At 43.9% G+C, this 16884-nt stretch overlaps 1 protein-coding gene across 4 annotated transcripts; it reads left to right on the top strand.

Annotated features, from left to right (window-relative positions):
- The first annotated feature begins 1686 nt into the window (after nucleotides 1–1686).
- pfkfb4a (6-phosphofructo-2-kinase/fructose-2,6-biphosphatase 4a) lies at nucleotides 1687–16489 on the top strand. Of its 4 annotated transcripts, none has more exons than XM_070838892.1 (14): nucleotides 1687–1812; nucleotides 6913–7029; nucleotides 7120–7216; nucleotides 7803–7869; nucleotides 7987–8061; nucleotides 8155–8211; nucleotides 8306–8427; nucleotides 8993–9200; nucleotides 9287–9433; nucleotides 9509–9613; nucleotides 10737–10866; nucleotides 11894–11956; nucleotides 12079–12143; nucleotides 15694–16489. In XM_070838892.1, exons 1-14 carry the CDS (start codon nucleotides 1758–1760, stop codon nucleotides 15751–15753), a joined length of 1368 nt encoding a protein of 455 aa, XP_070694993.1. In that variant the 5' UTR covers nucleotides 1687–1757; the 3' UTR covers nucleotides 15754–16489. The 4 variants fall into 4 exon arrangements, with proteins under 4 accessions (XP_070694993.1, XP_070695001.1, XP_070694984.1 ...); XM_070838900.1 differs by lacking the exon at nucleotides 15694–16489 and adding an exon at nucleotides 14089–15276; XM_070838883.1 differs by lacking the exon at nucleotides 1687–1812 and adding an exon at nucleotides 5072–5288.
- Nucleotides 16490–16884: the final 395 nt, after the last annotated feature.

Raw genomic sequence — 16884 nt, 5'->3', positions numbered from 1 at the left:
TGTATTTATATTTGCACCCTTTAATGTTCTAATGTCCTCTGTCTCTTCTCTCGTCCTCTCTCCCCGGATTTTGTCCTGTTTTTTCTTCTTGTTTTGCTTTTCCTTGTTTTTGTTTGACCTCAGAGTACTTTTTAAACTCTGTTTTTTAAAGGTGGCATATAAATCAAGTTATTATCATCATCATTATTATTATTATTAATAGTAGTAGTAGTAGTATTATACCAGAACTTGGCCGGTGGCTGCTGCTAATTTCCCTAATACACTACTCACAAAAAGTTAGGGATATTCGGCTTTCAGGTGAAATTTCAGGATGAACCTAAAATGCATTCTAACCTTTCCAGGTGAACTTAATGTGACCTTCTCTAAACCTTTGAATGAACATGTCCAACTGTTCAGTGTCTCTGTACTTTTTGCACAAGTTGCTGTTCTCTAACAAGAAGCTTAACAGCAACATTCACAACAGGTTTGATCCATGAATCCACCAATACATTTCCTGCTTCAGTTAGAATTGGTATTTAAACAGTCCTCCTCATCCTGCTGATCACATTCTGACATCATGAGACCAAGACGACACCTAACAGTTGATCAGCAGCACCTCAACACTGGAGGCTTCAAACAGGAAGTCCTCAGACGGAGGTGTTCACTGAGCTTAGAGGGTCACAGAGTGTCATCAGGAGGTTGGAACAGTGATACAGAGACTGGAAGAGTCACAGAAAGGAGAGGAGTGGACGTCCTTTGGCCACATCCCAATTTATTGAGACACTGAACATTTTTTGTTGTGGTTTACCTACCACTGTTTTACCAGAAATGACCAGTGCATGCTTCTACTTAAATGCCCTACTTTCATGATATAATATCACTGTAGCATTCACTTTTTACATTTTCCATAAATTTCACCTGAAAGTGAAAGTGAAACTTTTTGTGAGTAGTGTATTTATTCCCCTGCTAATCTCTGATATGTGACACATTAATTCTGATTTAGTGAAAATTATATCTGTTATTAAGTTGCGTCCATCAGATTTACACCTGTGCTTTATTCTCTTTACTCTCCCACAGGACTCTCCTCAGGTGGACAGTCAGGCATTCTTCTCTTGGCATTATTCTAGCTTCCTTCTCCACTTTGACTGATAGTCTTCTTCTCAGAAGTTGGCACAGGTTGGCTCTGAATGTTTCTTTAGCGTGAATACTTCTACAGGACCTGCAGAAAAAACAAGTTCTGCCAGTTCAAACTATTCCTGGAAAATATCTGAACTCTTCCTAAGCTTTGTTTTATGACACCTAACAGTACTGTTATCATGCTGAGTGCTGTTTTTTGTATTATTTAAGGAGAATTCAAACAGGTAAGTATCCAAAAATACAGAATATTCCTGAGAAATCTTATCGTCTTGGATTTTAATGTTGAATGCTGGTGAATTTATATTAGATTCGAGTGTGCAAACTGTTTTTATTCTTAATTTAACCTCCAGAGTCTTTGGGAAAGAGTCCAACTAAAGCCCTGTCAGGCCTGGTGGGGGCATCTCTCAGCTGTCAGAGGGGTGGGTGGGGTGTGGGAGGGGGCAGAGGGCAGGTAGGCTGATACCTCACTGCATCCAGTTATGGAGAAAGCCTTCCTCCAGAGCCTGAGGTCCCACACACACACCCACACACCCACACACACTCTCGGGGTGGGTGTGTGCACAGTGAGCATCAGTGTAAAGCCTCTGCAAGGCTGCACGTAGCCGTCACAGCGCCAGGCAGCTCCATCACAGCAGACGCCCATGATGAGAGGCTGCTCCAGCCGCTCCAAGCCCCCAGCGAAGCCGGACAGAGCGGGTAAGAGACGTCGCTTTTCGGGGGTGGGGGTGTCCCTGACGGGCGGGTGTTCACACCGGGTTCCTTTAACCGGATGGCGGAGGAAGAGTCGGGCAGCGCTGCAAGACGTAAACAAGAGTCGGTGCGCTGACGCTGCCACCGAGACCTTTCCCCTACATAAGAGCCACAGGCGACAATCCGTGTGTTTATTACAGTGACCAGCCTCGTTTTGTTAGAGCTGCAGTCACCGAGGATGAAGAGGAGGAGGCGGATGTTTTTTTTTTTAATGTGCAGCCGACATTAACAAATATTTCTTAGAATCACCCCTAAACGCTCGGTGCAGCCTGGAGCTGATCTGTCAGGGTGATCTCCTCTGATCACGTCGGTGTCCCCTCTCAGTGACCCTAAAGGAGATGCTGCTGCAGAGGATGGTGCTTCTGGCTGTTTGTTGTGTTTATGGCTGTTGTTGTTGTTGTTATTGCTGTTGCTCATGCTGGGCAGCTGCGATGCAATGCAATGCATCTTATAAACACTGAGCGCCTGCTGCTACACTGCCGAGTGGAAATGTTAACACACTATATTGGGAGATGACTTGTGCAGAAGCCTTCAGCACCACAAGGCTAAAAAGCTGTTAGCTGCAATCAGAGCCTGCATGGCAGCTGCTGGGAGGAGGAGCACTGAGATCTGTTTCCTGTTCATATCCTACATTGAACCTCAGTGAAAACGTATTTCCCCCAGTGCACACTGGAGAGTCTGCTGTGCTCTCACGGGCTATTTCAGCTTTGTGCAGATAAGATAAGCTCCTTTTTTTAAAAACCAGCCCACCAAACATTACACCTCCACTCACTAACTTTTGCAGCATGAGCCACACTTTCTTTTTTAGGGGTGTTTATGTTACACAGCTGGAAAAGCTAAAAATAAATCCCCAGCATGAGTTAGTGTGCCATTTATTTGCAGGCCTGATGAAACTGACATATATTTCAGTCTGCTAGCAGTCAGGGAATCTAGGAGAGAGAGAGCTATTTAATTAGAAAGGCTCCATATTTAGGTCACAGGCCCTGTTACTCCAGCACAAAGACCGACTCTAAAGCTTAATATAATCAGCGCATCAGGTAGTCCAGATGGGCCTACTAACCTGAAAATCTGGAGTGACTTACCTCTATATCAGGCACACCTGCGCAGTGTAATCCAGCACCTCTGCAAAAAAGCTTTGTTAAAGCTCATAATGTTCAGTTATGTGGTGTGGATTTGTCTCTATGGTAAATTCCTCCAACCATTGTGACGGTGGAGCTGGAGACATTTGAAAGGCTGTCTGATCACCTGAGATGGACAAAATATTAGAAACACCTTCACACAAACCTCTCTGACACCTTTTTCCCCCCTTGAACATCGCAAGCTGTTCATCAGTGGGAAATGTCTGACTGTTACAGGTGTTTTCTTATATTGTGCACTATAGTTTAGAAGCAGGGGTCAACACACACACACACACACACACACACACACACACACACACACACACACACACACTCACACACACACACACACACTCAGAAAGAGGAAGAGTAATGCTGCCATCTCATGGACAATGTCAGCTCAATGTCTAAAGTGTTAGTCAACCTTTAAAGTCCATAAAAAAGAAGAGGAATAAAAGATTTACGATGTTCTTGTCGTAAATCTTGTGTAAATAGCATCTTTGTGACATTACTGTGAAAAGCTCAGGTGATACGACCCTGAAACTGAAGCAGATAAATGGAATCCAGCCATCGTCAGTGTGATTATTTACACCTGTGGCAGAAGGCTCATTGTCTGTGCACCAAGAAAGTGAAGTTTGTAGTTTATCTTAAGTCTTAAGCAACCATTTCAAACAAAGCACTGCGCTCCGATAAGGACGGACAAACAATAATGTAATCATTAATGCTGAACCCATTGTGCCTCTGCAAACCCACACAGGTGTTTTGAGTCACTCTGGCTGGTTAGATGGAGCGAAATCATGCCAAATGGTTCCAAACTCCTCAGCAGGAAGCAGGGAGGGACATAACAAGTGAAAGCATCTGCATCTGCATAAGAAAACATCTTATTTCTCCGAGTTTGGCGTCTTCTAGGTTCATCAGGAACACATATTTATTTTAAGAAGGCATTAAAAAGTGCATTTTGCATAATATGGGAGCTTTAACCTCATAAAGTCAGCATAAAATGTCCACTTAGAATAGATGTTTGAATGGACTTTTATCGTGAACACGATAAACTCAAACATATGTGAAGGCACCATATTGATCGTAGGTAATTATTAAAGATAATTTGATTGACTGAACAGAAAAGACCGTTGGCTTCTTACACACTAACTTGATGAAACAAGTGAAAAACAACCTTGCTGATCAAGTGTAGAGAGACAGCTTCAAATATTAAAACACATAATGGTACTTTTTACTGTCACTCTTTTACTGTTAGTTAATATCGGCATAATTTAACCAGAACTGACATCTGAAAAAAGTCTTTTTCCTCCTAATTTCTAGGAAAAATGACATTTTAATACAATAATCAGAAGATACATGAATGTTATTGTAATTATTTGTAGTGGAAGCTGTTTTATGACATGTACTGACATGTTTAATGGAAATTTAGTCTTGTTTTTTCAAATATTCCTTCTTTCTTGTTGCCAAAAATTGAATAGCAGCTGATTGAACAGGTTGGACAGTAATAAACATGCCGGGTTTCCAGTGTTTCTTTGACCCAGACAGGTGAGAGCTGTGTGACCCTGGCCCCCAGTATATATATATATATATATACACAGACCCAGTGCATCTAATTACCGCCACCCAGTGTCCAAAACAATAATGCAACACTTATCATACTGTAACATGCCAACACCAAGTATAAATGCCTCCAGCAGGATATAAAAGCCCAACAAGGGGCAAGAATTGCAAATTAGCAATCGCTATAAACTCACTTCCGAGCTTTGTATTGACACTGTGATGAAATGCATCATTCCTATCAAATAAAATAGAAATAAATGACGGTATAAAACATGTGGCTTATGATAAATATTTGCTGCAGCTTTTGGTTTTTGTACTTTCTGTCTGCGCACTCGTGTCATTACGGTAAAACGAGCAGAAACTGCGCTGCGCTCGTGCTGCAGTCACTACGGCCCGGCTGTTCCGCTTACAGCGTGTCCGGATCTGAACACGTGACAGCGGCGCAGGGAAAGGGAGCTTTGGGGGAGGGTTGGGGGACACCGGAGCACCGGAGCCGATCATCTCCATCCCCGCAGAGCAGAGCAGAGCAGAACAGAGCAGAGCGGATGAAACACCGGTCACCTTCGGAGCAGCATCGCGGGAAAAGGCCCCGTGTTCCCGGCGCGGCCGCCTCCGCCTCACCAGCCCCCGGGATGGAGGACAGGGCGCCGTCAAACCCGCGGGAGCTCACCCAAAACCCGCTGAAGAAGATCTGGATGCCGTGCAAAAATGGCCTTCCGGAGAAACACATTTCTCAAAGAAAGGGTGCGTATGACGGCAACGTGGCGACGGGCGCGAGCACCCGTGCAGCCATTTGGCTCTAACGACCAACAATTTCTCTTTCCACCTTCCTGCAACGCGATATTTCATCATCATCCGGCTCCTCTGCGGGCAAATCTCCCTGCTGCGGTTATGTAAGGATGCCCAGGCTGGCGCGCGGCTTGGCGCACCGGGTAAACACGGACTGAATCCCCGCAGTCATGTGAGAGATCCGCCCTGCGGGATGTGCCGCTTTATCTGCGCTCTCTCGGGTCCTCTCCCATCGCCCGGGAAGGATGTTAAAATGGCTCAGAAACCACCAGCCTGCGGGGGATTAATGTGTCACTTTGGAGCGCAAAGTCTGAGAGATGCTCTTAAAAACCCTCCACGGGCAGAAAAACTTCAGTGTCTGCGAGGGTGAACGTTTAATACGCACTTTAAAACAAGAACTCTGCAGCTCACACATCAAAGGCAATGCCAGAATAAAAAATATAGACTTTATTAGCTTTATTTATATATAAATTATAGTTTAATATCTCCTCTCAGCTGTGGCATTATAAATGTCAAATAGAAGAATGTGACATCTCAGTATTCATAAAGATACTTCACACCAGTTGTGTTAAATATTGTCTATAATATACAGAATATCTAAGTTTGGAGGATATTAACCCAGCACCATCCTGCGTTTTTTTTTTAAGAAGTTGTTTGGAGTCAGACTCAGGGTTCCTAGGAAGCCTTAAATGTTTGGAAAATGTTTTAAATTTTAACCTTTATGCCCTCAAGTTTGGGGATATGCATGAATTTGAATGTACTTCTTGAAAAATGCTTGATTTTTTTCAGCATAATCTGGTGTTTCCTCCTCACAAGCAGTCATGTAAACCTTTAAACATCTTTTAGTTTTTTAAATGAAACTTTATTTACTGCAGTTACATCCACAGTGACAATGTAGGAGTGCTGATAAAAGCGTCAAGAGTCTGGAGTTTTTGTGGTTTTCGGTGCCTCCAAGTTAAAACTCTGCAAACACACAAACGTCTGTGCACACACACTGAAGCAGAACGTCCTTCTGACCCAGTTGTCTGTGCACACACTGCACCAGAGTGTGGAAACCAGCTGCTGGACGTCTGCAGATGTTTCACAACGCGACCTCCTCGACCTCCCTCTGCTCCTCGCTGACGGCGGATAAAACTGGACAATCTAGTGCTGATAGTGAATCTTTACAGACCAACAGAAACAATCTGCTGCTTCACTCTCGCCCTCGGCGTCTTCGTGTTAAGAAGGTGGACTCAGGAGGTTTTTTATTTATTGTTTTGGCCTGCTGAAGGTCCTGGAGGAGGTCACGTGATCAACAGATCATCTTGTGACATCACAAAGGGAGCGAAATCCAGACAACGTGTTTTTACACAGATTTACTAAAAGATGGAGCAGGAGAAGCAGAGAGAGGACGTTCTCTGCGTTAAGTTTAACACACCGGGGGACGCACATTTACGTCAAACACGTTAAAAAATGCCTTTTGCACAATAATGGACCTTTAAGAGTGATGGTGTGTCTGCAGCTGATGTTCTTTGTAAGAATTGTTGAAGAAAAACCTTGAGATAAACTAATATTTTTCCTTCCCCTGTGTCTGTCGCAGTATGTATGACCAACTGTCCCACCCTGATCGTGACTGTGGGCCTTCCTGCCAGAGGGAAGACCTACATCTCCAAGAAGCTGACCCGCTATCTTAACTGGATCGGCGTTCCCACCAGAGGTGAGCGGAGTCGAGCAGACCTCAACGCAACGAGGCACGGTCGTAGAAAAACATCAGCTGACCTCCAGTGTCCTCTTGTGTCCCCCGCAGAGTTCAACGTTGGGCAGTACAGGAGGGAGTTTGTGAAGATCTACAAGTCCTTTGAGTTCTTCCGTCCAGACAACGAGGAGGGATTAAAGATCAGACGGTAAGAGAACCGACCAGCCGCCCGAAAAGGGGCAGTTCACTCAGCTATCTTAGTGCTATCTATCCATCTAGAGCGTTTTGGTGGGAGTTGCTCAGTTTTGAAGATATCAGCTGTAGAGACATCTTCCTTCTCTCTAATCTGATGGAGCTGGACGGCACTCGGCTCGTGGTGCTCAAATCACAAAAACAAACCCCACCAACAGCACTCAACAGCAAAGTCTCTTTCCAGACATCATGACCACGTTTCCCAAGAGAATCCACAGACTTTGTTGTGAACAGTTTTTACGTACAAACTATTTTCTACTGAACTACACCAGGAAACAATCTCACGCTCGTGACTGCGTGGAATCAGCCTGTTATGTTCGGTGGGTGTAATTCAGCAGAAAATAGTTCCTACATGAAACTGCTCACAGCAAAGTCTGTGGATAATCTTGAGCAAAGCGAGTGCCGTAACACTTCTATAATATTTTAGAGAAGGCAGAATGATCTAAAAATATGTTCCTTTGTTTTTTGGGGTGAAGCGCCCCTTTAACAATTCATTGAACCACTAGCCATTTATGACCGAGGTTCACCTGTGATCTTTGCAGACAATGTGCGTCAGCGGCGTTGAACGACGTGCGGCAGTATCTCACAGAGGAAGGGGGCCAGGTTGCGGTGAGCCGAGTGTTAAAATGGTTTAGATGTTTCTGGAAAATGAGGTTCAGGTGTGCGAAGAAGAAAACAAAAAATATAATAAAGTGGGTTAATTTCTCTTCCGTCCGTGTTTAACAGGTGTTTGATGCAACAAACACCACCAGAGAACGGAGGCAAACCATCATCCAGTTCGCGGAGCAGAACGGCTTCAAGGTAACGTGATGACTCTCCGTCCTCGGAGGGGAAGCACATTCACCGACCTTCACACTGAAGTGTGATCCGTCCCTCCTCTTCCTCTTTTCTCAGGTGTTCTTCGTCGAGTCTGTGTGTGAAGACCCAGATGTCATACAGGAGAACATAGTGGTGAGTGTCCGTCTGTGTCACCTCGGGAGAGAATGAAACTCCTGTCTGTCTGTCTGTCTGTCTGTCTCACCCTTCTTGTCGTCTCTCTGCGCAGCAAGTGAAGCTGGGCAGCCCCGACTACACCAACTGCAACACGGAGGAGGCCGTAGAGGACTTCATGAAGAGGATCAAGTGTTATGAAAACTCCTACGAGACGCTGGATGAAGTCCTGGACAGGTGAGCTGAAACATGGGAATAAAATCTGCTTAGGGTTTAAAATACATTTATTCTATGTATTTATTCATTGACTCGCATGTTTCAGTCATCTTTCATTATATTTCATTCGTTATTATATATGTCAGTCGTGGTTTGTTTATATTTAGGCACCAGAAAACTACTCGGTTAGTTTCAGGAAAAGATGGTTTGAGTTAAAATCAAATATGAATATAAAAGGCAGCAACATTAAACACAAAATACACTCTTTCCTACATACACCAGGGGGTAAATAGCATCGACCTTTTATCTAATGCCGTCAGTGTGACTCTTTTCTGATGCTCAACAGTCTCAGCAGTCTCAGTTTCATATTATTTCAGTGTGATGAACATGAGTCTGACATGATTGCAGCCTCATTAAAACCACAAACATTATCTAAGCTTGTTGCGACATGAATTTTGTGTCACTGTCACTTCTTGTAAAGTAAGTAAACATTTGTCTGCATTCTGGGTAATGTGACGATGCAGCAGCGCACTCGTCTGTGCTTCCACCGCTGATCAGGAGGCTTAACGTGTCCGTCTCCTCTCAGGGATCTCTCCTACATTAAAATCATGGACGTGGGGCAGCGCTACTTGGTCAACAGGGTGTTGGACCACATCCAGAGCCGGATCGTCTACTACCTCATGAACATTCACATCACGCCGCGCTCCATCTACCTGTGCCGCCACGGCGAGAGCGAGCTCAACGTCAAGGGTCGAATCGGGGGAGACTCAGGCCTCACACCTCGGGGCAAAGAGGCACGTCAGGCTCTCACGGCATGTGTCCAATTATTTATGTTAGTCACCGAGAGATTTAACTAGTTTTGTTTTTCCTGTCCGTTCAGTTCGCCAAGAAGCTGAGCCAGTTCATCCAGTCACAGGACATCAGAGACCTGAAGGTGTGGACCAGCCAGATGAAGAGAACCATCCAGACCGCCGAGGCTCTCAGCGTGCCCTACGAACAGTGGAAGGTCCTGAACGAGATCGATGCAGTGAGTAACGGCCTGACGTGTGTGTGTGTGTGTGGGGCGTTAATGGAGTTTAATCTGCGTGTGATCTCATTTCAGGGCGTGTGTGAGGAGATGATGTATGAGGAGATCCAGGAGAACTATCCACTGGAGTTTGCTCTGAGGGACCAGGACAAATACCGCTATCGGTACCCGAAGGGAGAGGTCAGTGGTGGAGAGTGTTTCCACTCAGTCAGTTCAACAGTTAAAGACGTGTTTCTTAACGGACTGAGTACTTGAATATTATGTGGAAACAAGTTTCCAGTTGTTCTTATTTTTATACATGAGTATACCCGTGAAGACCTTTTATTTCTTCTCTGTGGCAGTGAACGCACCACAGCCTTTCAGTAACTAAGACACTCTGTGTCTGACTAACAGGAGACGATCCCAGCTCGTTTAACACACTATTCATTACTGTCACTGAAAAATAACAATATTAATTCATATAATAATTCAGTGTTGGTTCATCCTGAGTGGGAGGGAACGAGGAGGCTCCACAGAAAACCTCTTGTCCGACAGGAAACACTGCTGCCTCTGTGTGAATTTTGGAATTTCCTAATACAGACTCGGTCCTGCTTTGTGAAGAGAAAGACTCGCTGACTCACAAACGAACAATTAAAGTGCATCCAGACGGCTTCTGGCCGCTCGCATGCTGTTAACGAGCCTTGGCTCGGACGAGCGGTCTCAGGCGGATTTGGCGAAGCACCAGCAGTGAAGAAAGAGCCCACATTAGTGTGTGTGTGTCTGTGTGTGTGTGTGTGTGTGTGTGTGTGTGTGTGTGTGTGTGTGTGTGTGTGTGTGTGTGTGTGTGTGTGTGTGTGTGTGTGTGTGTGTGTGTGTGTGTGTGTGTGTGTGTGTGTGTGTGTGTGTGTGTGTGTGTGTGTGTGTGTGTGTGTGTGTGTGTGTCAGAAATGTGGGGTCAGGTTGTTTAATGGGTGTCTGAATGCCCGCTGCTCTGTTCTCACCTTAAGTCCATCCCATTACCTCCATTAAACTGACGCAGGTTGATAGATGCGGGCATTAGTGCTGATGTAACGTTTAGGGGAATCTCGTTAAAGCGAGCGTTGGTTGAGAGAGCTTGAGAGCTTGTATGGATTTCCCCTCCTGCTAACATGTCAATCTCTTTTTTTTTTTTAATAAAATGTAAAGTAGATGTATAAATAAGTGTGTAAAGGTGTTGGTCTGCCTCAGGGATCATCTCAAAGTATCTTCAGGAGAGAAAACTAAACATGGATGCAGCTGACTTTAGTGATAACTCTTCTCTAATGTGTCCTCTCCTCCGCCTCAGTCCTACGAGGACCTGGTGCAGCGGCTGGAGCCGGTCATCATGGAGCTGGAGCGGCAGGAGAACGTGCTGGTCATCTGTCACCAGGCCGTCATGCGCTGCCTGTTGGCCTATTTCCTGGATAAAACAGCAGGTTGGTCCTTTAACTGAGACTGAAACAACACAAACGGGCGTGATGCAGTTTCACCTTTACGTGTGTTGAACAGCAAATGAGAGGAAATGACCAAGTAGGGTAGTTTTGTTTTTTAAGTAGTGACACACTTTCATTGCCTCATACTGAGAAGAGTGTTTCACTCCTGGCTGACTGACCTGATTTCCATATTGTGGAGCAGAGCAGCATGTTACAGTACGTACTGTATATCATATATCTTCTGTTGGCTTTTATCAGAAACAGGTTTACTGCAAAGTAGTCAGTAGTCTGACGCTGCAGCACTGGAGCCTCCAGGCTGCCATGTTTCCTATTATTATTGATATTTATACACTTAAAGATACTCATGTTTGTTTTTATTCAAAAAAATAATGATTAAAATATATTTACAGCAATAAATCAATAGGATTAGACTTTATTTATAGTTTAAAGCAAGAAGATGTGACTTCTGATAAGCATTACAAACATTTATATTATTATTATTGTTATTAGTATTTAATTTTTTAAGTCTCATTTAGATTAAGATCTCCTTTCCTGGAGAAAAGACCAGCAGCCAAACAGAACAACACATTCGCTCAATAACAAGATTGTGTTGGTTTCATAAAGCGACACAGATGTCGACACTTAACTGGGAAAAATCTGGAAACATCCGCACCCATCACGTCGTTCGTAGCCAACGGTGTGAGCTGTGGTGCCGTGAAAGACGTTACGAAGCGTTTAAAGTTGATATTTTAGAGTAAAATAGATGTTATGTTGCTTTAAATAGAACAAAATATTGTCTCCAGAGCAGCAATGAACTCTGAACTTCCTGGAAACACATCTAAATAAAATAGACGATAATCCTGACATCAAAATATTGAGTGATGTTTAAAGAATTAAGAACAGATGACAGAAAAATCCCTTTTGAAGATCGAAGCGTGTAGATTAGACGAAGGATGTGGAGACGACGTGCAGGAGCTCCTCGTTTGTTCAGGCTGTTTTATGAACTGTTGGTGTGTTTGTGTTCACACAGAGGAGCTGGCGTACCTGAAGTGCCCGCTGCACACCGTGCTGAAGCTCACGCCTGTGGCCTACGGTAGGACCGCGCTCCGGTCTGCTTAGAAACAACACAAATAATAAAATCTACAAACTTATAATGACATGTAATAATTAAAAAAAACTGTTCTGATGAAACCAAACGTCTGTCTGCACACTCAGGCTGTAAGGTGGAGTCCATCAGCTTAAACGTGGACGCCGTCAACACACACCGAGAAAGACCGGAGGTGGGTATCACACACACACACACACACACACACACTCTCACACACACACACACACACACACACTCTCACACACACGCAGTAAGCAGTTTGGATTCAGCAGAAAATGGTTTGAGTTCCAAGGCTGAGAAAGAACAAACTCAGTAAGACTAACATGTTACAACATCACAGAGAAACACAAAACCTTAGAAGACAGAACGTAGAAACGTAGAAATCTGAGCCAGTCAGCGAATCAGCCGGGCAAACGCTGCACTTCTGGAAAAACCCGGTGGGATTTAAAGATGCTGACGTGCTCGGTGGGTTTTTGGAGGTAAGAATCAGCCAAACAAAGTGTGGCGCCTGTTAACGACACAGTTGATGGCTGTGAATGTGTTAGAAAGGCCAGTAAAGTCTGAACAGTTATTATTCATTTATTTATTACACAGTTAGTTGTTATTTGTTTGCTCTACGCTCTGGGAACAATCCCACACTTTGGATTTCCTGTCCGACATATAATCTGTCTTTAAATAACTTCTAATAACCGCAGAGAGCAGCTGTATAAACTGATGGTGATCCACGACTGACTGACTGACTGACTGACTGACTGACTGACTGACTGACTGACCGCCATCTCTTCCCATCTCTGTCCTTTCAAATTAAAAGCAGTCCAGCCGTAGAGGTTTGGACCTTATTTCGACCAGCTGCAGCTCCTGAATGGAGATTTAGTTTGTTTGTTTCTTGCAGCCTTAGTGAACAGACACAGAACAAGTGACCCACTTTTTTTTTTTTCAAGGTCAAATGGTTCACAGGCTGGTTTGTCTGATTTTATTTTCCAGCCATTTCATCCTGACGATCATGTTTCTTTTATAAATACACAAATGGCAACGAGCTGAGAGCAGGTTTTCCTTTTGGATTATGTGCAGATTATCAGAGCGCAGCAGAAAAACTGACTAATACTCCTGTCGCTCTCACATTTCCACCCCCACACCCTTTAAATAAATAAATAAGCCTCTGAGCTGAACAGGCTCCGGGTCCTCACAGGGATCGACGCTGAAGAGCGCAGATAAAATTAGTCCCACGTTAAACAGCCAATAAAAGTTTGTTATAAATACATGTAATCTGTAGGAGTGCAACATGATGCCAGGCACACGTCAGGAAATCAGGATCATTTATTCACACTCACGCTTTGTTGAATACTCACTTCTGATTGGTCAATTACACTCTACAGTCTGTCACGTCTATATAGCACACTGTTGGTATAGATAATGATTTTTAAGTCAGTATTTTGTGTCTAAATTGTTGATTTATTTAGTACAAAGCTGTAATAAGCAGGATAAAGTGCAGAGCAACAGCGTTTAGGGTCCAAAATGATGTTAAAGCTGATATTTAAAGTGGAATAGATGCATTTTGTTGCTTAATAAGTAATAAAAAAAACTCTTATTGTTTGTGTGCGAGTCTCTCCCCAACAGGAACTTAACCTCATGTACATTTTAGCGTTTTTATTTGACTCCTTATTAGAACACCAAACTCCACCTAACCGGGTAGTTTTGGGGTCTAAACCAAACTGTGATTAAAGAAATATAAATTATCATGATCGGCTGGTTCGCTGGAAATCAGCTCGACTTATGCGGGAGTTGAGAAATCGTCTGATTGATAAGAAAAAGAAGAAGAAGAAAAGCACGTGATGAACTCAATGCTTCTTCCCGAGTCTTTTGTGTGTGTGTGTGTGTGTGTGTGTGTGTGTGTGTGTGTGTGTGTGTGTGTGTGTGTGTGTGTGTGTGTGTGTGTGTGTGTGTGTGTGTGTGTGTGTGTGTGTGTGTGTGTGTGTGTGTGTGTGTGTGTGTGTGTGTGTGTGTGTGTGTGTGTGTGTGTGTGTGTGTGTGTGTGTGTGTGTGTGTTCGTGTATTTCATATCTCCCATGTGTTTTGATCCCTCCCCCTCTTTGTGCTTGTTTGTTTTTATCAAACAGAACGTAGAGGTGTCGCGGATGTCAGAGGAGGCTTTGCTAACAGTACCAGCTCACCAATGAGGCAGTGCCCCCCCCCCCCATCCCAACACACTCTCTACCCCCACACCCCCGCCCCCTTTTTTTGCCCTGAACTCTGCAGCTTCTAGTCTCTCCTCTGACTGAGCTCCCTTTCACTCTTCGCTGTCCTCCTCCTCCTCCTCCTCCTCTTCCTCCTCTTCCTGTTTCTCCTCCACATCTTTTGACGGTAACTGACTGGAATCCAGTTTCTAATTCTGATTATTAATCCGATGACACGGATCTTGTGTCGTGCACTTTCTCCCATTTTTGGAGAGTGACTATAACGGTTGATTAAGGGTTGTTTTTGTTTTTGTTTTGTTTTTCTCCTCCTGTAATCTGAACTGTGAAGGAATGAAGCACCTTTTCTCTGTGGAAGCAGTGATTACATGTAGTTTGTTTTCTCATGAATCTGTTAAACTGATTTTAATCTTAACTTTTATCAGCGTCTCACCACTTTGTTTTTCTGTTAGTAGAAGTCGGGACATTTTTTTTTTTTTTTTTTAGATTTTGCACATTAAGAATCAACTGTTTACTTTACTAGCTGTCGTCTATCACAGTTGTCCAACACTGTTGAATGAAGATCCTGGAAGTACTTTGTTCTGTTTTTGTTTTTCTTTTGGTGCAACAATGTGAATGATCCTCCCAGTTTATTCAGATCACTGATCGACATTAAGAGGAAGATATTTCTGTCTATTTATGAATAAACTCCACTTAACTGTTTCATGTTTCTTTACCACCCTCTTGCTTGTGATTCATTTTAGAGAGTTTGACTTGAAAGCTTTTTTTTTTTTTCCTGGAGATAAAACACAACCACCAAAGAGGCCGACTTCCTTCCCTCCTTCCTCTCTTCCTGTTCTTCCGATCTCCAGATCAGATGCTCCTCGCTGAGCCCTTCCTGCTTTACTCTGCTGTGCAAACTGAAGACTCTGAGTTTTCCCCCCTCCTGTTCATTCGCATGCGAAGGCTCCGCTGGGGTGCAGCAGAAAGCGCTGCCCATTCATCAGCCCGAACAAAACGCTCACTGTGTCTCACACACATTTTCGGTCTGTCTGGATTTAGAGTCCTAACAAAATTGTGAGCTTGTTATTCACAGCCAATAATACTGACGCTTCGCCTGAGGGCTTCTTTTGAAAATAAAGGATAAGGACATAATAAAAACATGAAGAAACAAAACCACGCTTAAACAAATGCTGCTACAGTGGGTCGTTAATCTGCACTTTAATGAGGTTTGAAAGGATCCTGAGATCTTACAGAGGTCTAGAAAACCGCACACACACCTCAGTGCATCAACTAAAAGGAGAAGATCTCCTTCAAGTGCAAAAACAGCAGGGATCCACACTCTGAAAGTGTTTTTAAGTGGTAGCCAAGCCTCATTTGTCTGCCTGTTAAATGTGTTGACACACACACACACACACACACACACACACACACACACACACACACACACACACACACACACACACACACACACACACACACACACACACACACACACACACGTGGTGTTTGTTGAGAAGGCGTCTGACTCTGCTGCGTTCCTCTTTCCAGAACGTGAACATCCACCGTACGACTCAGGACGCCCTGCAGACCGTCCCCGCTCACCTCTGACGGCCTGCTGCAGTCTGAACTCCCCCACCCCCCCACCCCCATCTTCTGACGGACTCTTCTGGTTATTTCACTTCCTCCTCCATCACCTCCACCCACACACACAGACAGACACACACCTCTATCTCACTGTAACCCTCGTGTCCGTCTTTTTTTAAAGCGACTTGAAGGAGCTGACGTGTGTTCAGATTTTAAAGCCCTTCAGGTTATTAAACAGCCACAAGAGGGGATTTTAAACTCTGGACTGGCAGCAGCTTCCTCTTCGTTTGTTCCTTTATATTCAGTGTGTGTTTATTTGTGCAGCCGTATAATTAACACCGAAGGTTACTGAACTATATTTTAAGTATTAATCACGCGGTTTCATCAAATGGTGGCGTGAACGTGTCCGACATGTTACTGTACTGTGCAATCATTGTTTCATGTGAAGGTGTCTTCAGTGATGATGTGCAATTTGAAGGTTACAAACCTACTTGGAAATCAATACTAAAAACCTTTTACTATTTAGACTATTATGTGGTGATGAGCGAGCGAGCGAGTGAGTGAATGAATATCAGGTTTTCTGTGATGGAAACACTTCAGTTTTGTGCTGATGGGTGAAATGAGATCGTGGCTTTCTTCATGGATGATTTCTGCACACACACACACTTAGCACACACAATTAGCTCAAAGGTGTTTGTGTTGATTTGGGTCACGACTTTAAAATGTAAGTCCGAACTCCACTATAATAAAAAAAAATGCTATTTTTATACACCAGCCTCTCGTTATTTCTCTCATTATGGGTTTGATTATTAATCAGGGCTGTGTTGATTATCATTTTTGATTAATCTACCAGTTATTAAACTGTCAGAAAAAGGTAAAAGGTGTTATTTGTTGAGAACGACGATCCTCCTCCGTCTCTCCGTCCCCTGAAACGAGGGACGGGTGGAGGCTGCAGGATCAGAATCAAACAGGAGAACTGGGACGACGCCATGAAAACACATGGGAGGAGATAACTTCATCACCTTCTCCTAAGTCGAGCTCAAGCACTTTTCAAGGATACTCAAGGTGCATTTTCAAGCTTTTCCAGCACCTAACGGCTGTCGTACATACAACATACATTCAAATCAGTCAGGTCCTCTCCCACTTACTCATTTT

This window comes from Pempheris klunzingeri, chromosome 2, assembly GCF_042242105.1.
Source record: "Pempheris klunzingeri isolate RE-2024b chromosome 2, fPemKlu1.hap1, whole genome shotgun sequence".
Classification (NCBI taxonomy): Eukaryota; Metazoa; Chordata; class Actinopteri; order Acropomatiformes; family Pempheridae; genus Pempheris; species Pempheris klunzingeri.
Note: the sequence above shows the minus strand (reverse complement) of the source record. Positions and strands in the feature narration are given on the sequence as shown.

Bases quoted from the DNA above. Each gene is read 5' to 3' on its own strand.
- pfkfb4a (XM_070838883.1), top strand. From the start codon at position 5,090: ATGAAACACCGGTCACCTTCGGAGCAGCATCGCGGGAAAAGGCCCCGT. The intron at 7,870-7,986 runs GTGAGCCGAGTG...CGTGTTTAACAG, and splicing joins AGGAAGGGGGCCAGGTTGCG to GTGTTTGATGCAACAAACAC. The intron at 8,428-8,992 runs GTGAGCTGAAAC...GTCTCCTCTCAG, and splicing joins CTGGATGAAGTCCTGGACAG to GGATCTCTCCTACATTAAAA.